At 35.4% G+C, this 26,037-nt stretch overlaps 1 protein-coding gene across 1 annotated transcript in view; it reads right to left on the bottom strand.

Moving 5' to 3' along the window:
• The window catches only part of LOC131820609 (A disintegrin and metallopeptidase domain 3-like), a 124,264-nt gene that overhangs the window by 46,411 nt on the left and 51,816 nt on the right, over positions 1-26,037 (bottom strand). Inside the window, exons 12-13 of the mRNA XM_059156297.1 lie at positions 13,108-13,294; positions 2,126-2,227 (exon numbers count right to left, since the gene is read on the bottom strand). Of these exons, the coding sequence (XP_059012280.1) occupies positions 2,126-2,227; positions 13,108-13,294 (289 nt within the window). The remainder of the gene's footprint in view (positions 1-2,125; positions 2,228-13,107; positions 13,295-26,037) is intronic.

Raw genomic sequence — 26,037 nt, 5'->3', positions numbered from 1 at the left:
ACCAAATCACATACCCTCCCCAATGTCCATAATCCCACCCCCTTCTCCCAAACCCCCTCCCCCCGGCAACCCTCAGTTTGTTTTGTGAGATTAAGAGTCACTTATGGTTTGTCTCCCTCCCAATCCCATCTTGTTTCATTTATTCTTCTTCTACCCACTTAAGCCTCCATGTTGCATCACCACTTCCTCATATCAGGGAGATCATATGATAGTTGTCTTTCTCTGCTTGACTTATTTCGCTAAGCATGATACGCTCTAGTTCCATCCATGTTGTTGCAAATGGCAAGATTTCATTTCTTTTGATGGCTGCATAGTATTCCATTGTGTATATATACTACATCTTCTTGATCCATTCATCTGTTGATGGACATCTAGGTTCTTTCCATAGTTTGGCTATTGTGGACATTGCTGCTATAAACATTCGGGTGCACGTGCCCCTTTGGATCACTACATTTGTATCTTTAGGGTAAATACCCAATAGTGCAATTGCTGGGTCATAGGGCAGTTCTATTTTCAACATTTTGAGGAACCTCCATGCTGTTTTCCAGAGTGGCTGCACCAGCTTGCATTCCCACCAACAGTGTAGGAGGGTTCCCCTTTTTCCGCATCCTCGCCAGCATCTGTCATTTCCTGACTTGTTGATTTTAGCCATTCTGACTGGTGTGAGGTGATATCTCATTGTGGTTTTGATTTGTATTTCCCTGATGCCGAGTGATATGGAGCACTTTTTCATGTGTCTTTTGGCTATCTGGATGTCTTCTTTGCAGAAATGTCTGTTCATGTCCTCTGCCCATTTCTTGATTGGATTATTTGTTCTTTGGGTGTTGAGTTTGCTAAGTTCTTTATAGATTCTGGACACTAGTCCTTTATCTGATATGTCGTTTGCAAATATCTTCTCCCATTCTGTCAGTTGTCTTTTGATTTTGTTAACTGTTTCCTTTGCTGTGCAAAAGCTTTTGATCTTGATGAAATCCCAGTAGTTCATTTTTTCCCTTGCTTCCCTTGCCTTTTGCGTTGTTCCTAGGAAGATGTTGCTGCGGCAGAGGTCGAAGAGGTTGCTGCCCGTGTTCTCCTCAAGGATTTTGATGGATTCCTTTCGTACATTGAGGTCCTTCATCCATTTTGAGTCTATTTTCGTGTGTGGTGTAAGGAAATAGTCCAATTTCATTTTTCTGCATGTGGCTGTCCAATTTTCCCAGCACCATTTATTGAAAAGGCTGTCTTTTTTCCATTGGACATTCTTTCCTGCTTTGTCGAAGATGAGTTGACCATAGAGTTGAGGGTCTATTTCTGGGCTCTCTATTCTGTTCCATTGATCTATGTGTCTGTTTTTGTGCCAGTACCATGCTGTCTTGATGATGACAGCTTTGTAATAGAGCTTGAAGTCCGGAATTGTGATGCCACCAACGTTGGCTTTCTTTTTCAATATCCCTTTGGCTATTCGAGGTCTTTTCTGGTTCCATATAAATTTTAGCATTATTTGTTCCATTTCTTTGAAAAAGATGGATGGTACTTTGATAGGAATTGCATTAAATGTGTAGATTGCTTTAGGTAGCATAGACATTTTCACAATATTTATTCTTCCAATCCAGGAGCATGGAACATTTTTCCATTTCTTTGTGTCTTCCTCAATTTCTTTCATGAGTACTTTATAGTTTTCTGAGTATAGATTCTGTGTCTCTTTGGTTAGGCTTATTCCTAGGTATCTTATGGTTTTGGATGCAATTGTAAATGGGATTGACTCCTTAATTTCTCTTTCTTCTGTCTTGCTGTTGGTGTAGAGAAATGCAACTGATTTCTGTGCATTGATTTTATATCCTGACACTTTACTGAATTCCTGTATAAGTTCTAGCAGTTTTGGAGTGGAGTCTTTTGGGTTTTCCACATATAACTGGATGGATCTTGAGTGGAGATTGAAACAATACAGTGAAGGCAAAGATAAGAAAGAAATTGAAAAAAATCTAAGAACATCTTCTGAATTCTGAAGTCAACCGTGTATGAATCAAGTATTTAAAGTTATATATTTGAAGGATATGAAAAAAGAAGTAAAAAAAAAAAAAGTGAATGCACAATAGCAGAAAAAAAAAATCATGAAAGAAAATACTATAGTAATTTGAAAGCTTACCAGGCAAGTTTCTCTATCACAGCACGGTCCAGTGCCACAATCTGCAAATTCAGTCAGAGTACAATCTGCAGGATTACAGCATTTTTTAAATCCTCTGCAATGCTAAAAGTACATATAATTAAGTTCAATAGTAGGAATTTTCAATCAAATAAATTATTTTATTTATTGTCAAAATGTACTTTAGTATGTCTCTTAGTTAATTACAATCACTATATGAATTTTACTTCTGTTTATTTTTAACAACATTTCATTTAAAATATAGTTCCAGTATGGGAAAAAAGATAGTAATGAAATTATTTATGATTCTATGCTTAATAAACTGAACCATTAAAAATTTAATGTAATTTGTCAACCTTTTTTGTGTTCATAAATAGATGCACTATAAGTTTAAAAGTATTTTTTCCATTTACTATAAGTACTTTTTCATCTCATCAATTCTCCTCAAGATAACATATTGAGATTATATAAAAATTTATGAATGTGATAAAATAGAGGTTTCTAAATTATAACTTTTTTATTCAAAGGATGTTTCAATGAAAATTTTATTTTTATTATTTTTATTTCCAAGATTTTATATTAAAGATTGATTTTAGCAGTAAATAGATCATAGAGTATAAAACTATTAAAGACTACAAAATACGCTTATTTCCTTCTTTCTATATATTTATTAAGTGTAAGAGTGATGTTTCACAGGACTGATAGTAATATTTAAAAATTAGTAAAGCAATAGGTGTTATAGGTAAAAATAACTAAGTGCTTACATCTGTTTCAATTTTATAATTTTCATTACTAATGTGCTATAAATTTTTTAAATTTCTGGTTTATTTTATATTTCTGTGCATATATTTCTGTCAAATCATTCTGTTTATTTCCTTTATTTGTAAGCACTTTTGTAGTAATTATATTAACCCTTGGCCACCAGTATATGTTTGCTATATTTTATAATTTGTCATTGACAACTGACTTTTGTTTTGGTGCATTTTGGGTTTTTTTGTTTGTTTGTTTGGGTAAATTTTTGATATTGTGAGTGTGTGAAATAGTAGACCTATCTCAGAACTCTGAGAGCTATCATCTTTTTGGGGTTTGTTCTTGAGTTTACGAATAGAAGTTTCTTCCACCCTAACTCCAGGAAATATGTGAGTCTTCGTATGTGTGTAAAATGTGTTATACATACTATGTATGTATTTATTTATTTTTTTGTTGAATGGTTTGAGTAGTGTGTGAAAGAAACTATAATGATGTATCTCTTTCCCCAAACAGAAGTTTATCAGTTGCTTTTATAGAATAATAATTTATTTCTGAACTTTTGTAATACCTGGATTGTTATAATAAATATCCTATATAAAATTAGATACAATGTCAATGTCTTCAATTGCATTAACTGCATATACTAAAGTATATTTTAAAATGTTATTATTGGGTGCCTGGATGGCTCGGTCAGTTAACGTCTGCTTTTGGCTCAGGTCCTCGGATCCCAGGGTCCTGGGATAGAGTCCCTGCATTGGGATATCCTGCTTAGTGGGGACCCTGCTTTTCCTTCTGCTTCTGCCTATCACTCTCCCTGTTCGAGCTCTCTATCTCTCTATGTCAAATACAAAAATAAATAAAATTTTAAAAAGTTATTATTGTATAAGTTTTAATATTTATGAGTCAGATATTTTTGTTTCATTATGAGAAAGAATGTATTATGCTCTATAACATAAAGATTTTAATAAAACTTATCAAAAGTATTTAGTAAAGACAGAAGATTGAACACACACTAAATATTAATATTGGGGGGGTGGACAAAAATCAATGACATGAAAGGGAAAGCCTCCTAAGGCTAGAATCAAAGAGAGAGCCTATAGTGAGGAGCATTTTTTGACAATACTCAGTGTATAATGGAAAGCTACAATAAACATTGAGCTTAGAAATTAATGTTCAGTGAATCGTGGTTTAAAAATGGAATCCCACAATGGGACCAAATGTGAGAACTTTTTAAAATAGGTTAACTTTTGGGGAGTCTGGGTGTCTCAATTAGTTAAACTGCCACCTTCAGCTCAGGTAATAATCCCAGAGCCCTGGGACTGAGCTCCACATCAGGCACCCTGCTCTGCAGGAAGCCTGCTTTTCCTTCTCCCATGCTTGTGCTCTCTAGCTCTCTATTTTTCAAATAAATAAATAAAAATCTTTAAAAAAATAGGTAACTGTGGTATGCCATTGAGAAATTAGAGAAATCAAAAGGATATAATTTTTAGTTCTAGATGTCCAAACTTTTATAAAATATCTCTTCAATATTTAATATCATAATTTTTGTCTCTCTTTTAATTTTGATATATGTTGAAAAGTACTGAAATGTTTTCCTACTTCTGGAATAAACTCCAAAAGTATATTCTTTTTTCATATATTCACTGGGATTATTTGATCATTTTAATTCAGCCATTTTGTGGGTATTTTCCAAAATATGAATCATTCAAAGAAATCTTAAACTGGCGATCAGAGGAGTCAACTTTCATGATTTAATTCTGTTTCTATATACCTGAAAAGGACACTGGAAATAGATTTTTTAAAAAGATACACAATTTATAATAACATTCAGAAATATGAAATATTTAGGTTTTAATTTAATTAGAGACATCTAAATAAATAGAACAATATACTATGTTCATAGTTTGAAAATCACATTAAGAATACATTAATTCCCCACAAATTCATATATAGATCCAAAAGAGTTCCAATTAAAATTTCACAAAGTTTTTTTTTTTTTTTGGGGGGGGGGGCTATGAGTAGAAATGGAAAAGTTGATTCCAAATTTTACACAGAAATACAAAGACCTAAAATCACCAAATCTATCTTCAGAATAAAGTACAAAATATGAAGACACAATTTACCTAATTTTGTGAATCAGAGTAAGAAGGGCTGGTATTAATGTAAGGCTAGATGTATGGATCAATAAAACACAAAGTATGTGAACTGTTTTTTCAATAAAGATAGCATGGTAATTCAATGGGAAAAGGGTAGTTTTCCAACAAATAGGGCTAGAGATTTTAAAGATATACATATAGAGAAAAAATACGCCCTAATACTTAAAAACAAAAGCTACTCAAAATGTATCATAGGCATACACATCAAAGATAAAATCAGTAAACTTCTAGAAGAAAACTTATGAGAAAGTTTCACAACTTGGAACTGATAAGACACAAAGTACAAAACATGCCACATACTGGGAGAAAATCTGACAAAGGATTTGCATATAGCTTATGTTAAGAATTACTATAACTATATAGTAAAAAAAATCCATCAAACTATGCAAAATACATGAACATTCAAAAAGGAGACAAAGACATATGAATATCGCACAATCACATGAAACACTGTCTAGAATGATCAGTTATCAGAAAAATATGAATTAAAACTGCAGTGAAATACAAGCATACATTGAAATTACCAAAATGTAAGAGACTAGCAGTAACAAAAGTTGTTAAGAATAAGGAAAAACTGTCCCTCTCATACATAGGTGGTTGGAATGTAAAATATTACAAGAATTTAAAAATGCAGAGTGATACTTTGTTACAAATTTAATAGTACAATTAACATATGACCCAGCAATTCTATTCCTAAAAATAGGGAAAAAAAGACATGTTCTTTAGAAGCAATTTCATAAGACTTGAAACCAAAAACAACCTAAATGTTCATTAATAATAGCATGAATAAACAATGTTATATTCATACAAAGAAATACTACTCCACAATAAATATCAATGAACTACAGATATGTTCAATCATGCAAACCGAATATCAAAAATATAGGCAAAAAAATCTAGAATCAGAAAGGATCTAAAATCTATGATTCATTCATGTGAAGTTCAGTAGTGGGCAAAAATAATGTGTTGTGACTGGATTAGAAGTTTCAGATGCTGATGGGATTGACTCCTCCTTGTCAATGGAGTTATGGGAGAACTGTCTGTGGTAATGTAAATATTCTAATACTTCTTTTATTTACATCTAATTAAGTATAACATAAGTCAAATTAAAAAACAAAACAAAACTCAGTAAGCCAGAAGGAAAATATAAATAAATATAATGAAGACTACCTAGACATATCTTAAACCTTTGTTTGAAACAAAAGAAAGGCAAAGTCACAATGCCTATAAAGACAAATGGATTCTATGGATCTTCTGGCCAGTTGTGGAGCTAACTTGTTTGCTGAAGTTTTCAGTGATAATGAGATTCCTGATGAATTCCATCAGTGGGCTTGGTGGTTTTCTAATATTAAGGAAAGCTTATTGTGGTGGTATTTTACTCACCTACTCCATCAAAAAAGTAAAACTACTTTCCTTCTGCCAGTAGCCGTAACTATAGATAGAAAAATCCCTGGTGGTCAAGAGCAGTTAGTCACTGTAACATTTACTGAGATATGTTCTTAATATATGAGAAAGGGAAGAAATTAGAGATATATTTAGGCAAATGCCTAATGAAATCCTAAAACGTAGGCTTGTCTGACTAACATACGAGGGATCAGTGCATGTTTTTCTAGATTTGAAGATAGGAAGTTACTTGGTCACTTAAGAAGCAACCTCATGCTCTAAGCATCATTGGTCAGTGACCACTCTGGTTAATGATACAGACATTAAGGAAGAGAATGTAAAGACTTACCGCAGCTTATTTCAGTAGGTCTTGTTAAAAGACTGAGCAAAAGTCAATTCAAATTGGCCAGCATCCCGTCTAGCCAAAGAAGGATCTGAGAAGCTATACAAAATAAAAGACTTTTACAGGCAGAAGGGAGCTGGAACCAGGAAGTTATACTGGCAAAAAGGCATGTTTGTTATTGCAAAGTTATATTCCTTTAGGGGATATCAGGGATCTATCAGGGAATACCTAGTACTGATCAGGTGATTCCTGATTGGCTGGTTTAAGACTCTCTTCTGGGAGAGTTAAAACCAAGTAAGTCTTGGTTTGGTCAACACGGGGCTTACGCCAACTAACTCCTTTGTGGGCTTGTTATCTTGTTTTTAACAGTCTTTACAGCTATAATAAAACAATGGTCTACTCAAGATAAATTCCTGTTTTCCAGTAGATGCCCTTGAAATCCAGTGGGGAAGCAACCATTTCCTTTGGTTCACTGTGACTCCATCCTAGGTTTTTAATGAAGACTAAGAGTGTCCAGGTGATGAAATAGGCCATGCAAGTCAAATCAATCAATTCACACAAACAGTGCAACCAGGCTACCAGAACAACTGAATCTCCTCTTGTGTCCCAGGAACAATCTCTGAAAAACCATTCAGGAACTGGGCAATGAAATACTCTGAATAAACACTTTTGCAAAAGGTAGACAAAATTCCCTGCAAGCCAAGAGCCAGAAAAAGAAGCCAACCAATAGTTGAATCATTAGGCCATGAAGATTCGGATATTATGCCAGAGAAAATCTAATGAGGAATATGATGGTCTGTTCTTGGGAGAAATTCTTTCTCACTACTGGGCAATAGAAGATCATCTTCAGAAAGATGAAATGTATGCTTTTTTAAAAAATATTTATTTATTTATTTGAGAGAAAGAGAGAGAATCTCTAGTAGGCCCCCCACTGAGCATGGATCTTGACACGTGGCTCCATCCCACAACCCTGAGATCATGACTCGAGCTGGAATCAAGAGTCAGACACTTAATCAACTGAGTCACCCAGGTGTCCTGAAATGTATTCTTAAAAAGAAATTTTTAAAAAGGTAAGTAGACAACCAAGAGTTAACTCCAGTGGAATACACACTTAAGACAGGCAGTATAGTCTTTAAATATGGTAATTTCTAGGGCATCTAGCTGGCTCAGTTGGTGGATAAGGGGGTATAGAATATAGATTACCTACTAATAATGATTTCTCCCAAAATAGGCCAATGTATTGGATCTAGGCTTTCTATGATAGCCAAATCACTGTTCTCTTCAAGAAACTGCAGGCTGTTTGGCAGGAAATAGTTAAAATGCATTCAAGGAATTTGCCTATCAAAAGAAACACAGAGTTGACAGTCTTGTATTCATTTCCTATTTGTGCTGTAAGAAAAAATTACCATACTCAGTGGCCTAAAGCTATGTACATGCATTATTTTATAACTCTGGAGATAAAAGTCCAAAAGGGGTCTTATTGGACTAAAATTAAGAATGAAAGCTGTTCATTCTCTGGAAGCTCTAGAGAAAATCTGTTTCCCTACCTTTTCAATCTTCTAGAGGCCACCTGCATTCCTTCTCATGGAATCTTCACTTTCAAAATCAGTAGTACAATATCTCCAAATATCATTTTCTCATGTCCTCTGACTCTGACCTGCCCCTTGTCATTATTACATTGGATCTGCTTAGATAATAGAGGATAATTAACACTCTTGAAGTCCTTAGCTTGATCATATATTCAAAGTCCCTTTTGCCACGTAAGGCAAAATTAAAGATGGATTGCATATCTAAACCTAAACTGTAGAAAAAATTCCAAATATATTTTGAGAAATACATGTGAATATTTGTGTGTTGCTCTATATTCTATAAAATGCAGAGATCACAACTCTTTGTTTTGGCTTATCCACAACAGTAGCACACCATCATTTCCACAGATCCTAATGATCATAGAGGAGGGCTCTACTCAGTGTGGCAGGATTATCCACAGAAAAGGATCACTGGGGCAATGATGGATATTGGTTACCAATGGTGGGACTTGGGTAAAGTAGGTAAACAACCTAGTATAACAAATTTTAAGAAGGTACACACTCTCAGGTCATGCATTGCTGACTCTGTGTGTTTTGTGGAACTGATGGTTCCACTGGGTTACCTAGGGATCTGAAATATAAAAAAGAATTAGAAACGATCGTTCCCAGAATGAATAGCAAATTATCAATAATTAAAATATTGTTTTTTCCGGGACGCCTGGATGGCTCAGTTGGTTAAGGGTCTGCTTTGGCTCATCATGATCCCAGGGTCTGAGAATAGAGTCCTACAACAGGCTCCCAGCTCAGAAGGGAGCCTGCTACTCCCTCTGCCTGCTGTTCCCCCTTGTTTGTGTGCACACATGCTCTCTCTCTTTCTCTGACAAATAAATAAATAAATAAATAATCTTTTAAAAAAATAAATAATTTTTTTTCCCACTAATGACCTTTGGTATATAGCAAAGTGTATAGCTACTATTTTGTATACCATATGGGAAGTTGACCAAATTCATTTTAAATTCATTAGGCAATAATTAGAGCATAGCTTTACTGTTCTTAACTCCCACAGTGATGTGTCTTCTCTGGATTATACTAATTCTTGTAAAATGTGACACACTATTGAGTGTGTAGATATTTTGTCACCATCATAACATTTTTATAATAGCCTTCACTGAAAAACTTTATTGCTTTATGCTGAATGCTATTTAATTTAAATGCAAACGACTAAAGACAGACTTTACAATCCAAATAATATTCTTGATATGCTAGTATATGAGTCACCAAAAAACGCAGCTAAGTTTCATTGGGGGTAGGCAGAGTTCAGCCACAAGACCACTGAAAGCAGTCCAGGATAATGGGGGAAGAAAGAGTTACCGTTGGCCCTACATCTGATTATGATCTCATGAAACTTCATGTATCTGTGGCCACACACAGCTGATTTCATCCTCTGGCCCTGAATTTCCTTTGATATTCACCGGTTCATTGGAACCAAGAACTTTATTCCATAGTTATGTGAGGTAAAGTTATGATTCTGATATTCTCATTAGAAGTTCTTTATGAAACAATCCAATCTAATTGGGTGGGAAAATCCCTAAAAGTTCCATCATAAACAGACTGGCCTTCAGCACTGGTAAATTCTGCAAACAGAAGGCTGTTCACCCACAAGAAACAGGTATCACCAGCCCACCTACTGCTTCACCTGAACTACTAGCTCATTGGGATTCTCCCTACAAGACTGGTCTCGTGCCAAGAAAACTTGTTTTACTGGAGAAAAAGCATATCTCTGAGCCTTCTACCATACTACTGATAAATTGCTGAAAATTTACAGAAGTAAATGCTGATGAAATAAGCCAAAAAGTGTATTAAAGACATGTACAGACTATTCAAGAATAAAAAAACCCAAAGTAGGTAAAATATCCTCAATTCAAAGAAATATATACACATACCTCAGGACATAGCACATTCACCTATTGGGGTACAGCTTAGAACAATGCAGGCACATGTTCAGCAAGAAATATGTGCAAAAAAAGCCATAATCACATGAGTCTTAATAATAAAGCTTATGTTTTCACTGACATAGATCAATAAATAGATTATACTATTCATAAAATTAACACTAAAAGGAATGAAAACATTTGGACTATAGCTACATTAAAAAATAGATGAACTTTGCAAGCATAATATTGAGTGAAAGGCCAAGTTACCAAATGATATAAATCATGATTGCAATATAAAGGTAGAAAATAGTCAACCAAATGATATTGCTTAAGGATCCAAAAAATAGAGGTAAAACTATGTTGAAGAGTAAAGCACTGAAATGATCATCATTAAATTGTGAATGATGGTTGGAAGGAAGGGGCATATGATTGGGATGAGACATAAAAGGAACTCCTTTGGCAGATATAAGGTTTGTTTGGACCTCAGTGTAAATTATTCAGGTGCTTGCTAAGTATCTATTTGTTATATTCATCATTCATATTTCATGTGTATTATATATCACAATGAAATGATGAGTATGATAATTTTTTTTTGATAAACAAAAGTGGGCAGTGAACTGCCCTATCAGAAGAGCATATATATTTATTTATTCTCAGGGAGATCATATGATAGCTGTCTTTCTCCGCTTGACTTATTTCGCTAAGCATGATACCCTCTAGTTCCATCCATGTTGTCGCAAATACAAGATGGGATTGGGGGGGGAGACAAACCATAAGTGACTCTTAATCTCACAAAACAAACTGAGGGTTGCTGGGGAGAGGGGTGTTGGGAGAAGGGGGGTGGGGTTATGGACATTGGGGAGGGTATGTGCTATGGTGAGTGCTGTGAAGTGTGTAAACCTGGTGATTCACAGACCTGTACCCCTGGGGATAAAAATATATTATATGTTTATAAAAAATAAAAAATTGAAAAAAGAACATATATAAAGAGAATATATAAAGTATATATTTAAGTATAAGTATATTTTAAGGAATAGAATATAATTCAAAAGGACATTATTTCAGAATAATGAAATGAAATACATGCAAAAAAACAAAACCTTTAATAAACAAAAGGAATGGTAGGCAAAATAAAACAACTATCTCCTGAATAAAATATCTGGAGTATTTTTTAATGCAAAGAATACAAATAACAGAAATTAAATATTTTATAAAAATGTCATGTAAGTTAATTGGGTTTAAATCCTGTTAGTTTGGGGGAAATGTGGCCTAAATATGGTTAAACCTTAGGTATGCATAGTAAAAAAAAAAAAAATGTAAGGATAATCACTAAAGGGAGACTGAAAGTACATACCTACTGAATCATTGAAAGAAATAGTGGAAGAAAAACAAAACATACAGAGAAAAACAAATGTGGCAAAGTGAACATACAAAATATACATATTTTGAGACAACTAAACTTGTGAAGAATATGTAGTCTAGAGGACGATAAGAAATCATAATAGTCAGGGGTGCCTGGGTGGCTTAGTGACTTAAGTGTCCAACTCAGTTTCAGCAGGGGTCATGATCTCACAGTTGTGAGATCAGCTCTGTTATGGGCTCTGTTAGATAGGCATGGAGTCTGCTTAAGATTCTCTGTCTTCCCCTCCCTTGACTCTTTCCCACATTCTCAAATGAATAAATAAATAAATAAATGTAACAGGTAAATATAATGGTAAATATACCATTATATTATAACAGGTAAATATAATGAGGTAAATATAACATAACAGGTAAATATAATGAGGTATCCTGGAGATGATCCGGTGACAGAAAGATGCCATTAGGTAAAAACAAATGAAATCTAAATAAATTATGGACTCTAGTTAATTAAAACAATAGGCAAAAAAATCATAATAATGTTTATAGGGATAATCCTATAAATCAAAGACAGAGTGAATAATAAATTAAAACCCAATGAAAATATTGAACTTAATAGTACAGAAAAACTAAAAATATCAGGGAAATACAAATTAAAGAAAGCGAGTGCACAGATACAGATGTATGCCAGACCAGATAGAATTTAAAACAGATATAAACATGAGAGAAAAACAGATTCAGCATTTAAAGGTAAACGTTAAATTTCTAGGAAGATATAAAAATTGTAAATATGTTTACTATATAAAAATCTTCAAATATACAAAGCACGAAATGAGTAAATTATAATGAGAATTAGGCAAATACAACTGTATAGTTGGAGGTATCAGTATTATTTCTTAAGTACTGAGAGCTCGAGCAAATGAAACTAATAAAAATACAAAATATTTGAGTCACTAACTTAAAAATTATAAGAAAGCAGTTATAACAAAATTCAATGATTAGCCATCTTACCGAGCACAAATAAAAAAAAAAAGTAATAGCAAAAAGCTAAATATAAAAACAATACATCAAGATTTATTATTAATCAAATTCTTTGAAGTCAAGTAAAATAAATAAAGATCCCACAGTTGCAAGAATGGAAATTAGGAGATGAGGAGGTAAACAATACACATGTATTAACTTAGTGAACCAATGCAGTTGCTTTGGAGGAGTTCAGGAGCTGACTGAGGTAATGGTAATAGTATTGACCTTAACCATGTTTATAATACAGAAAAGTGGATATTGCTATTAACGGTTACACAGTGAAGAAAATCTACCTCTTTAATCCATGCTACATTTACTTCTTATTTACTCTTCAAATGCTTTAAATTCATGACAAGCCCATTATCGCATGTCCCAATATCTCCCTTAGATATTTGATAAGTGGTGCATCACTTGGGGGGGAGGTATTTCCGTTTTATATCACATCTATAAGGCTACACAAGAAACACAAAGAAAAATCTTTAGATAAACTATTATGTTTATCACTAACCTCTGTACCACCACAATCACATTGTTCTGGTGGTTCCAAAATTCCATTGCCACAAAGTGAGTGTCTTCCTTGGTAAACCACTTCTGAAGCTATTTGATTCTGAAGACATTCAAATTCAGGCTGTGAAATCATACGTTTAAATTCATCCATGCTGCAACTGCTAAAAAACTTTACACCATGGGAACGTCTAAAAATAAATTACATTCTTCAGATAAATGGAATAAAATCAGTTTCAAAGAAACCCCCCTTCAATAGAATACAATGAATTCTGTGCACTTCAGGTGCACAAGAAGGTGGGGAGAATGTTTTTTTCCGCCCCCTAAGTTTTTTTTTTTTTAAATACCAGTTAGTTAATATAGAGTATTATTAGTATCATGTGCTTTTTTCCTAATGCCAGTCAAAAATAAAAGTGGTAAATTCATATAATAGACATCTAGTACATAGAGGAAGTTAAAATGACATGAGTCAGAATATATTACCAATCTTAACAGTGCTTCACACACAAAAAGCTCTCTTTAAATACATCTTATTTTCATTTTTATTGTCAATATAATTATTAGCATTATAATAAGTAATAGTTAAAATGAAACATTAGGAAATTTATTTAAACTGAAGGAATAAAAGATGACTAATGTGTTAATGAAAAATCAGAGTTATTTAGTCTTTGGTATCAAAATCTATCAATTTAAATATATCAACATAGAGTATATAAAATCTGTAAGTACAAATCCTTATCTTATATTTGTACATTTCTAAGTGTACTGCTTAATGTTTTCTTTAATTTTATAGTAATATAAATCTCAGAGAAATGATACAACATGGTTTAAAGAATAAATTTTGTTTCCTGAAACAGTTAAGAATACTTGCCAAAAATAATCTTAATAACTCTTAAGTATTTTAATGTATAATTCTTACATAGAAATGAATTCTCCTCAGGCAGGCCCTTCAAAATCAGGAAATAGTGATACATTACTAATATCTAATCCTCAAATTCTATTCAAATTTCCCTTTCATCAAAATATTGGCACTTTATAGCAATAGGATCCAGTTCACAATCAATCATTTAGTTCTCAATATCTAAGTTTGTTGCTTAGTTTAATCATCTACATTTGTTCTTACATTTCATGATCTTGAAAAGTTTTATGATTATAGGCTGATTATTTGCTAAAACAAACCTTCTCCTCAATTTAGGATTTAAGGTTATAAATTGTTCTTTCATAACTACACTGAGGTTATCCATCTTCACAACTTTGTTACAGAATCATTACTGAGTCTGTTTTCATTGCATACTAATGACTCCAATTTTAATTTTGAATCATGTTTTCAAATTATACTAACTGGGTTATAATCCAATTACTACCATTGTTATTTATGGCATTCAAATTGTCCCTGATTTGGCTTTTGGGAGCCACTTCAAACTGGTTTTGTGTCCCTTTGACAAATCTCCATGGTTCTTTGAACGCCTCCTTATATTCTGACATGAGATGTTCCATATTCATGTGATTTTTCTGCCTTAGCCTAGAATCAATCATTTATCCAAGGTAGCCCAGCTCCTTTTAGTGGAGAATAGTATTTTTTAAATTTCTTTTTATTGAAGTGTAGTTGACAATAATATTATATTAGTTTCACCTGTGTAACATAGTGTGACTCAACATTTGTATACATTGCAAGGAAATGACCCTAACCATCTGTCATACAAAAAGTTGTTACACATTATTAACTATATTTCCTATGCTGTACATTATATCCCCATGTCTTATTTATTTGATAACTGGCAGTTTGTACCATTTAATTTCTTTCTCCCATCCCCTCTAAAAATTTCATTCTCCCATCCCCTCCTCTCTGGCAAACACCAGTACACCAGTTTGCTTGCTGTATTTACAGTATGTTTCTGTTTGGGTTTGTTTTTTTTTTTTAACTTTTTTTTAGATTCCACATATAAGTGAAATCATGGGTATTGTGTCTTTCTCTGATTTATTCACTTAGCATTGTACCTTCTAGGTCCATCTATATTGCACAAATGGCAAGATCTCATAGTTTTTTATGGCTGATATATGATATATATACATGATATATATAAAAAATATTTTCTAACCTATACATTTATCAGGGGACATTTAGCATGCTTCCTTATCTTGGCTATTGTAAATAATACTGCGATTGAAGGTAGGGGTGCATATATCTTTTCAAATTAGTGTTTTTATTTTCTTCAGATTAAATACCCAGAAGTGGAATTGCAGAATTGTATGGTAGTTCCATTTTTAATTTTTGAGGAACCCCCATACTATATTCCATAATGGCTACCCTATTTTTCATTCCCACAAACACTACATGGAGTTCCCTTTACTCCATATCCTCACCATCACTTGCTACTTCTTATTTTTGATAACAGCCATTCTGACAAGTATGAGGTGATATTTTATTGTGGTTTTTATTTACATTACTCTGGTGATTAATGAAGTTGAGCCTATTTCATGAGTCAGCTGGCCATTTGTAAGTCTTCTTTGGAGAAATGTCTATTTAGGTTCTCTGTCAATTTTTTTTTTTTAAAGATTTTATTTATTTATTTGACAGAGAGAAATCACAAGTAGGCAGAGAGGCAGACAGAGAGAGAGAGGAGGAAGCAGGCTCCCTGCTGAGCAGAGAGCCCGATGCGGGACTCGATCCCAGGACCCCGAGATCATGACCTGAGCCGAAGGCAGCGGCTTAACCACTGAGCCACCCAGGCGCCCCTCTGTCAATTTTTAATGGAATTATTTGTGTTCTTAGTTTTGTGTAAATTCTTTATATATTCTGGATATTAACCCCTTATTAGGTATATCACTTGCAAATACCTTCTTTCATTCAGTAGGTTACCTTTTCGTTTTATTGTTTTACTTCACTGCGCAAAAGCTTTTTTTAGTTTGATGTAGTCCCATTTCTTTATTTTTGCTTTTATTGTCCTTTAATGACCAGACATATCCAAAAAATATTGCTCAGACCAATGTTCAAAGTTTACTCCTACGTTTTCCTCTGAGAGTTTTATAACTTCCATTCTTACAATTAAGTCTTTAAATACATTGACTTTATTTTTGTAGATGAAATAAGAAATTCAAGTTTCATTGTTTTGCATGTAGTTGTCCAGTCTTCCCAATATCATCTATTGAAGAGACTCTCTTTCTTCACTGAATTTTTTGCCTACTTTGTTGAAGGCTAATTGACCATTTAAGTGTGAGTTTATTTCTGAACTCTATTCCACTGATCTCTGTGTTCATTTTTGTGCTAACTCTTGTTTTGGTTTGGTTTGGTTTGGTTTGAGGCGCAAGGATTTTCATCAAGATTTATTCATAAAGGTTTAATACTGGAAACAACTCTAATGTCCATCCACTAAACAGTAAATATACAAATTGTGGTGTTTTTTTTTTTTTTCCACACAATAGAATACTAGCCAGTGGGGCACCTGGGTGGCTCAGTAGGGATTAAAGCTTCTGCCTTCAGTTTATGTCATGATCCTGGTGTTCAGGGATCCAGCCCCATCAGGCTCTCTGCTCAGCGGGGAGCCTGCTTCCTCCTCTCTCTCTGCCTGCCTCTCTGCCTACTTGTGATATCTGTCAAATAAATAAATAAATAATCTTTAAAAAAAAAGAATACTAGCCAGCAATAAAAAGGAATGAATTTCTGATGCATACAATAACATTCTGTTGAGCAAAGGAAGTCAGATGTGAACATTGCCTATTGTGTATACAAATTCCTGGAACATATGAGACTAATCTAATGTGACAGAAATTGGTGAAGCATTTGCTTTGGGGGGAGGGTTGACTTGAAAAATACACCAAGAATTTCAGAGGTATTGGGAGGTATTCTTATCCTGATTGGGATGGTATTTGTGAAGATGTATATGTTGTCAAAATGCATCAAAATGTTCAGGTAAAATATGAACATTTATTTTAATGTAAATTGAAACTCAATAAAAAATAATCCTAAAGAAAATGCACCAAGTGTCCTAATTACCAACATTGCACTGTTTTGATCACTATGGCTTTGTGATAGAGTTTGAAATCAGGGAGTATGATACAGTTTTATTTGTTCTCAAGATTTCTTTGACTGTTTAGGGTCTTTTGTGGTTCTATATATATTTAGGATTATTTGTTCTAGCTCTGTGAAAAATGTCATGGATATTTTGATAGGGATTGCACTGAATCTGTAAATGCAGTTGTATGGACGTTTTAACAATTTTAATTCTCTCAATCAATGAGCATGGAATATCTTTCCTTTTTTTGTGTGTTGTCTTCAATTTCTTTCATCAAGGTTTCTCTTCTTGAAAGTATAGCTACAGGCTTATTGATTTTATCATTTCAAGACATCTGCTTTAAGTTCCTCTTTTCTAATTTTAAGTGTGTATTTCATTTATTTCCACTTATCTTTATTATTTACTTTCTTCTACTAAATTTAAATTGATTTGCATTTGACTTCTAGTTTCATACTCTTGTGGTTGGAAAAGATGCTTGATAGAATTTAAATCTTCTTAAATGTATTTATTCTTGTTTTGTGACTTAATGTGACCTATCCTGGAGAATATTCCATGTGTACTTGAAAAGAATGTGCACTCTGCCAATTTTAGATGGAAAGCTCTGTATATATCGATTAAATTAATCTGGATAATGTGTCATTTAAGGTCAATGTTTCTTTATTGATTTTCTGTCTGGTTGATCTATCCATTGATATAGGTGGGGCATTAAAGTTTCTTCTTATTATTTTATTACTGTCAATATCTCCCTTTGTGTCTGCTAAGACACACTTCATGTATTTATGTGCCCCTATTTTTTTTAAGATTTTATTTATTATTTATTTGACAGACAGAGATCACAAGTAGGCAGAGAGGCAGGCAAGAGAGGTCGATGCGGGGTTCAATCCCAGGACCTTGGGATCATGACCTGAGCTGAAGACAGAGGCTTTAATCCACTGAGCCACCCAGGTGCCCCTAGGTGCCCCTATGTTAAGTGTATAGATATTTACAAGTGTTACATCATCTTGTTGGAGTGATTCCTTTATCATCATGCAATGGCCTTTTTTGGTCTCTTATTTCAGCCTCTGTTTTAAAGTCTGTTTTGTCTGATAGAAGTATTGCTACCTCAACTTTCTTTTCATTTCCATCTGCATGGGATATCTTTTGTCCATCCCTTCACTTTCATTCTGTGTGTCTTTATATTTGATTCTATTGTAGGTAGCACATATACTCTTGTTTCTGTCCACTTAAACACCGTATGTCTTTTGGCTGGGGAATTCAGTCAATTTGTATATTTAAATTACTGATAAGATATGTACCTACTGCCGTCTTATTAATTGTTTTCTTATTGTTTTTGTGGTTCTGTTTCCTTCTTCTCTTGGTGTATTCTGTTGGTATTTGGCGACCTCCCTTAGTGTTATGTTTAAGTTCCTTAATTTTTTGTGTAACTATTCGTATTTGTTTTGTGTTTACCATGTAATATGTAATTTCATATGTAAATTATATGAATATTGCAGTCTATTTCAAGTTGATGGTTGCTTAAGTGTGTTCCAAAAGTGCTACATTTATACTTCCCCTATGTTTTGTTTTTAATATCATATTTGACATCTTATTTTGTGTATACCTTGACTATTATAGGTAGATGATTGTCTACTTTTGTCTTTCAGCCGTCCACTAGTTACATAGGTGATTGACCTGCTGCCTTTACTATATGTTTACCTTTACCTGTGAGATTAATTTCATTCATAATTTTCTTATTTCTAATTATGGTCTCTTCTATTCCATTGATAGAACTCCCTTAACATTTCTTGTGTGACCTGTTTGGTTTTGATGAACTCCTTGAGCTTTGCTTGTCTGAGAAACTCCTCAACTCTTCTTAAAATCTGAGGGACAATCTTGATGGTACCATTTTTTTTTTTTAATGTAAGTATTCCTTTCATCAATTTGAATATATCATGCTACTACATTCTGGCCTATAAATTTTTTGCTGAAAAACAGCTGATAATCCTATGGAAATTAGCTTATACCTGTTTCTTTTCTTGCTGTTTTTAAGATTCTCTGTTGATGTTTAAACGTTGACACTTTGATTATAATGTGTCTTTGCTCTCTTTGGGCCCATCTTATTTCAGACACTGCTTCCTAAGAACTTGGATCTCCTTCACCAGATTAGGTAAGGTATCAGACATTATTTCTTTAGATGGGTTATCTGATCTTTCCTCTTTCTCTTCTCCTTCTGGTGAACCTCTGATATGAATGCCAGTATGCCTGATGTTACCCTAGAAGTCCCTTAAAATATCCATGACTTTTTTTAAATTATTTTTTTCTTTTTGCTTCTCTGGGTGCTTTTCATTATCGAGTCTTCCAGACTGCTTATCCAGTCTTCTGCATCATCTAATCTGCTGTTGATTACCTCTAGTGTGTGTGTTTTTTTAAATTTCATTATCGTATTCTTCAGCTTGATGGGTTCTTTTTTTATATTTTCTATGTCTTTGTTGAAGTTCGCACTGTGATTGGTCTTCTTATGGTTTGGTGACCAACTTTATGACCATTACTTTGAACTTTACCTCCATTTCATTCTTTTTGTCAGATTTTATCTTGTTCTTTTTTTTTTTTTTTTTTTATAAAGATTTTATTTATTTATTTGACAGAGAGAGATGACAAGCAGGCAGAGAGGCAGAGAGAGAGGAGGAAGCAGGCTCCCCGAGGAGCAGAGAGCCCGATGTGGGGCTCGATCCCAGGACCCTGAGATCATGACCCGAGCCGAAGGCAGCGGCTTAACCCACTGAGCCACCCAGGCGCCCCTATCTTGTTCTTTCATTTGCAACATCTGGTGCCTATTTTGCTTCCTTCTGTTTGTTTCTATGTACTGGGTAGTTATGTCTTGCAAGAGTGGCTTTAAGCAGAAGGTGGTCCTGTAGAGCCCAGTAATGTAAACCCACCTAGACACATGCTCCAGGCCTGCCCCCTGTATGGGCTGTGTGCAATCTCCTGTTCTGGTGATGCTATGACTGATACAGACTTTCTGGTGAGTGGGGCTGTCTCTCAAGGCACCTGTGAGGTGCAGCCACAACTGCTCCAGGCACACCAGCGAACAGGGCAGGCCCTTGGCCCACCTGAGAGTCCTGGCCATGACTCCTACAGGCCATTATGTGGGGCCTTTGGGAGCAGCTCTAGTGCTAGCTGATGGTACCCACTTGATATGGCAGGACTGGGGGTAGGTTGCTTAGATGGGGCTCTTTATTGCCCAAGTGTGCGTAGCAAGAGTGGCAGGACGGTGGAACACTGTATTGTACATCTGCAAGCTGCTAAGAGATTAGATCTTAAAAGTTCTTATCACAAGAAAAAAAATCAAATATGTTATTCTTTATGGTGACAAATGTCAACTAGTTTTCCGTCCCTTTGACTCTTTCCTCTCCTTCTGGGAGCCCTATAACGTGAATATTGGTTTGCTTAATTTGTCCAGTAAGCCCCTTAATTATCTTCATTTTTATTATTCTCTTCTTCTTTTTGATGCTCTGCTTGTGAGTTCCACTATCCTGTTCTCGAGTTCACTGATCTTTTCTTGTTCTTCATCTAGTCTACTGTTGAATCCCTCTAATAAATTTTCAGTATGGTCATTGTCTTCTTCGGTTCCATGACTTCTTTGGGTGCTTTCTTATATTTTGTAACTCTTTGTTGATATTCTCACCTTGATCTTTTCTTCTCCTCTTAAACTTGGTGAGCATCTTTATCACCATGACTTCCCATTCATTTGGTAGATTACTTAGCCTCTGTATCACTGAAGTCCTTCCCTGAGGTTTTCCCACCTTCTTTTGCTTAGAACATATTCCTTTGTCTTTTCATTCTGTTTTATTCTCTGTTCATTGCTAGGTATTAGATTAAACAGCCATCTCTTCCAGTTTTGAAGGGGTGCCTTTGCTTTGAACCTTGCACTTCAACCTTGTCCTAAATCTTGGTTGTCTCAAACTATTATGATTGTCCAAGCAGCACGTTTTAGTTTTTAGCTCCAACGGTTGAAGGATGTACCAAGGCCTTTCGTTGACTCAAAAGGAGGACCTCAATCAGCACATAAGTTCAGGGTTATTGGAAGACAGACCCTCAAGCAACAAATTTTTAAAGTATGAAAATGTACACAAGTGATAGGGACCACAAACATACATCCCGATGACCAACATAGCCATGAGATATAGAGGTGTCCATTGGGCATCATTTTCAAAAATTGGGGCACCAGGTGATTATAAAAGTTCCTTTCCCTGACATCCCAGAGATCTGTTGTGAGGCATAGTGAGGGCACAAAATGGCATAAGATTTCATTTCCAGGGAGTCAAGATGGTGGAGAAGTGGCAGGCTGAGATTACTTCAACTAGCCGGAGATCAGCTAGATAGCTTATCTAAAGATTGCAAACACCTGAAAATCCATCAGCAGATCGAAGAGAAGAAGAAAAGCAATTCTGGAAACAGAAAAACAACCACTTTCTGAAAGGTAGGACCGGCGGAGAAGTGAATCCAAAGCGACGGGAAGATAGACCCCGGGGGTAGGGGCCGGCTCCCGGCAAGCGGCGGAGCAACGGTGCACAAAATCAGGACTTTTAAAAGTCTGTTCCGCTGAGGGACATCGCTCCAGAGGCTAAACCGGGGCGAAGCCCACGCAGGGTCAGCGTGGCCTCAGGTCCCGCAGGGTCACAGAAGGATCGGGGGTGTCTGAGTGTCGCAGAGCTTGCGGGTATTGGAACGTGAAAGCTGGCTAGAGAGACAGAGCTGACAGTAAGCTAGCAGCTCGGGGTTACCTTGAACCGGTCGCAGGCTCAGTGAGCTCGGAGCGCGGCCGGAGGTAAGGCAGACGGGAGTAACTGGGCGCTGTTCTCTGAGGGCGCACTGAGGAGTGGGGCCCTGGGCTCTCGGCTCCTCTAGGCCGGAGACCAGGAGGCCGCCATTTGTATTCCCATCCTCCGGAACTCTACGGAAAGCATTCAGGGAACAAAAGCTCCTGAACGCAAACCCCAAGATTACTCACCCAGGCCCCTGGTAAGGGTGGTGCAATTCCGCCTGGGGCAAAGACACTTGAGAATCACTACAACAGGCCCCTCCCCCAGAAGATCAATAAGAAATCCAGCCTAGACCAAGTTCACCTACCAAGGAGTGTGGTTTCAATACCAAGGAGAGCAGCAGAATTCCAGAGGAGGAGAAAGCAAAGCACGGAACTCATGGCTTTTTCCCTGTGATATATTTTAGTCTGGCAGTTAATTTAATTTTTTCCTTTTCATTTTTTGTTTTTTCTCTTGCCTTCTGGTAAATTTTTTTTTTGTTTTTTTAACGTTTACCTTTTTCTTTTTTAACGTTTTTTAACTAGTTTATACAATATATATATTTTTTCTTTTTTATATTTTTCTTATTTGTTTTCTTTTTTTTAATTCTTTTTTCTTTTTTCTTTCTTCCTTTTTGAACCTCTTTTTATCCCCTTTCTCCCCCCCTCACGATTTGGGATTTCTTCTAATTTGGTTAAAGCATATTTTCCTGGGGTTGTTGCCACCCTTTTAGTATTTTCCTTGCTCCTTCATATACTCCTATCTGGACAAAATGACAAGACGGAAAAATTCAACACAAAAAAAAGAACAAGAGGCAGTACCGAAGGCTAGGGACCTAATCAATACAGACATTGGTAATATGTCAGATCTAGAGTTCAGAATGACAATTCTCAAGGTTCTAATCGGGCTCGAAAAAGGCATGGAAGATATTAGAGAAACCCTCTCGAGAGATATAAAAGCCCTTTCTGGAGAAATAAAAGAACTAAAATCTAACCAAGTTGAAATCAAAAAAGCTATTAATGAGGTGCAATCAAAAATGGAGGCTCTCACTGCTAGGATAAATGAGGCAGAAAAAAGAATTAGTGATATAGAAGACCAAATGACAGAGAATAAAGAAGCTGAGCAAAAGAGGGACAAACAGCCAATGGACCACGAGGGGAGAATTCGAGAGATAAGTGACACCATAAGACAAAACAACATTAGAATAATTGGGATTCCACAAGAAGAAGAAAGAGAGAGGGGAGCAGAAGGTATAATGGAGAGAATTATTGGGGAGAATTTCCCCAATATGGCAAAGGGAACGAGCATCAAAATTCAGGAGGTTCAGAGAATGCCCCTCAAAATCAATAAGAATAGGCCCACACCCCGTCACCTAATAGTAAAATTTACAAGTCTCAGTGACAAAGAGGAAATATTGAGAGCAGCTCGGGAAAAGAAGTCTGTAACATACAATGGTAAAAATATTAGATTGGCAGCTGACTTATCCACAGAGACCTGGCAGGCCAGAAAGAGCTGGCATGATATTTTCAGCACTAAACGAGAAAACCATGCAGCCAAGAATACTATATCCAGCTAGGCTATCATTGAAAATAGAAGGAGAGATTAAAAGCTTCCAGGACAAACAAAAACTGAAAGAATTTGCAAACACCAAACCAGCTCTACAGGAAATCTTGAAATGGGTTCTCTAAGCAAAGAGAGAGCCTACAAGTGGTAGATCAGAAAGGAACAGAGACCATATACAGTAACAGTCACCTTACAGGCAATACAATGGCACTAAATTCATATCTCTCAATAGTTACCCTGAATGTGAATGGGCTAAATGCCCCTGTCAAAAGACACAGGGTATCAGAATGGATACAAAAACAAAACCCATCTATATGTTGCCTCCAAGAAACTCATTTTAAGCCCGAAGACACCTCCAGATTTAAAGTGAGGGGGTGGAAAAGAATTTACCATGCTAATGGACATCAGAAGAAAGCAGGAGTGGCAATCCTTATATGAGATCAATTAGATTTTAAGCCAAAGACTATAACAAGAGATGAGGAAGGACACTATATCATAATCAAAGGGTCTGTCCATCAAGAAGATTTAACAATTTTAAATATTTATGCCCCCAACGTGGGAGCAGCCAACTATATAAACTAATTAATAACAAAATCAAAGAAACACATCAACAATAATACAATAATAGTAGGGGACTTTAACACTCCCCTCACTGAAATGGACAGATCATCCAAGCAAAAGATCAGCAAGGAAATAAAGGCCTTAAACGACACACTGGACCAGATGGACATCACAGATATATTCAGAACATTTCATCCCAAAGCAACAGAATACACATTCTTCTCTAGTGCACATGGAACATTCTCCAGAATAGATCACATCTTCTATCCTAAATCAGGACTCAACCAGTATCAAAAGATTGGGATAATTTCCTGCATATTTTCAGACCTCAATGCTCTAAAGCTAGAACTCAACCACAAAAGGAAGTTTAAAAAGAACCCAAATACATGGAAACTAAACAGCATCCTTCTAAAGAATGAATGGGTCAACCGGGAAATTAAAGAATTGAAAAAAATCAAGGGAACAAATGACAATGAAAATACAATGGTTCAAAATCTGTGGGACACAACAAAGGCAGTCCTGAGAGGAAAATATATAGCGGTACAAGCCTTTCTCAAGAAACAAGAAAGTTCTCAGGTACACAAGCTAACCCTACACCTAAAGGAGCTGGAGAAAGAACAAGAAAGAAACCCTAAGCCCAGCAGGAGAAGAGAAATCATAAAGATCAGAGCAGAAATCAATGAAATAGAAACCAAAAAGACAATAGAGCAAATCAACGAAACTAGGAGCTGGTTCTTTGAAAGAATTAATAAAATTGAAAAACCCCTGGCCAGACTTATCAAAAAGAAAAGATAAACGACCCAAATAATTAAAATCATGAATGAAAGAGGAGAGATCACAATTAACACCAAAGAAATACAAACTATTATAAGGACATACTATGAGCAACTCTACGCCAACAAATTTGACAATCTGGAAGAAATGGATGCATTTCTAGAAACATATAAACTACCACAACTGAACCAGGAAGAAGTAAAAAGCCTGAACAGACCAATAGCCAGTGTGAGATTGAAACACTCATCAAAAATCTCCAAACAAACAAAAGCCCCGGGCCTGATGGACTCCCGGGGGAATTCTACCAAACATTTAAAGAAGAACTAATTCCTATTCTCCTGAAACTGTTCCAAAATATAGAAATGGAAGGAAAACTTCCAAACTCATTTTATGAGGCCAGCATCACCTTGATCCCAAAACCAGACAAGGATCCCATCAAAATAGAGAACTATAGACTAATATCCTTGATGAACACAGATGCGAAAATTCTCAACAAAATACTAGCCAATAGGATTCAACAGTACATTAAAAGGATTATACACCACGACCAAGTGGGATTTATTCCAGGGCTGAAAGGTTGGTTCAACATCTGCAAATCAGTCAATGTGATACAACACATCAATAAAAGAAAGAACAAGAACCATATGATACTCTCAATAGATGCTGAAAAAGCATTTGACAAAGTACAGCATCCCTTCCTGATCAAAACTCTTCAAAGTGTGGGGATAGAGGGCACATACCTCAATATCATCAAAGCCATCTATGAAAAACCCACCGCAAATATCATTCTCAATGGAGAAAAACTGAAAGCTTTTCCGCTAAGGTCAGGAACACGGCAGGGATGTCCATTATCACCACTGCTATTCAACATAGTACTAGAGGTCCTAGCCTCAGCAATCAGACAACAAAATGAAATTAAAGCATCCAAATCGGCAAAGAAGAAGTCAAATTATCACTCTTCACAGATGATATGATACTATATGTGGAAAACCCAAAAGACTCCACTCCAAAACTCCTAGAACTTATACAGGAATTCAGTAAAGTGTCAGGATATAAAATCAATGCACAGAAATCAGTTGCATTTCTCTACACCAACAGCAAGACAGAAGAAAGAGAAATTAAGGAGCCAATCCCATTTACAATTGCACCCAAAACCATAAGATACCTAGAAATAAACCTAACCAAAGTGACACAGAATCTATACTCAGAAAACTATAAAGTACTCATGAAAGAAATTGAGGA

This window comes from Mustela lutreola, chromosome 18 (genome assembly GCF_030435805.1).
Source record: "Mustela lutreola isolate mMusLut2 chromosome 18, mMusLut2.pri, whole genome shotgun sequence".
NCBI classification, from domain to species: domain Eukaryota; kingdom Metazoa; phylum Chordata; class Mammalia; order Carnivora; family Mustelidae; genus Mustela; species Mustela lutreola.
This window is presented reverse-complemented; position numbering and strand designations above follow the sequence as displayed.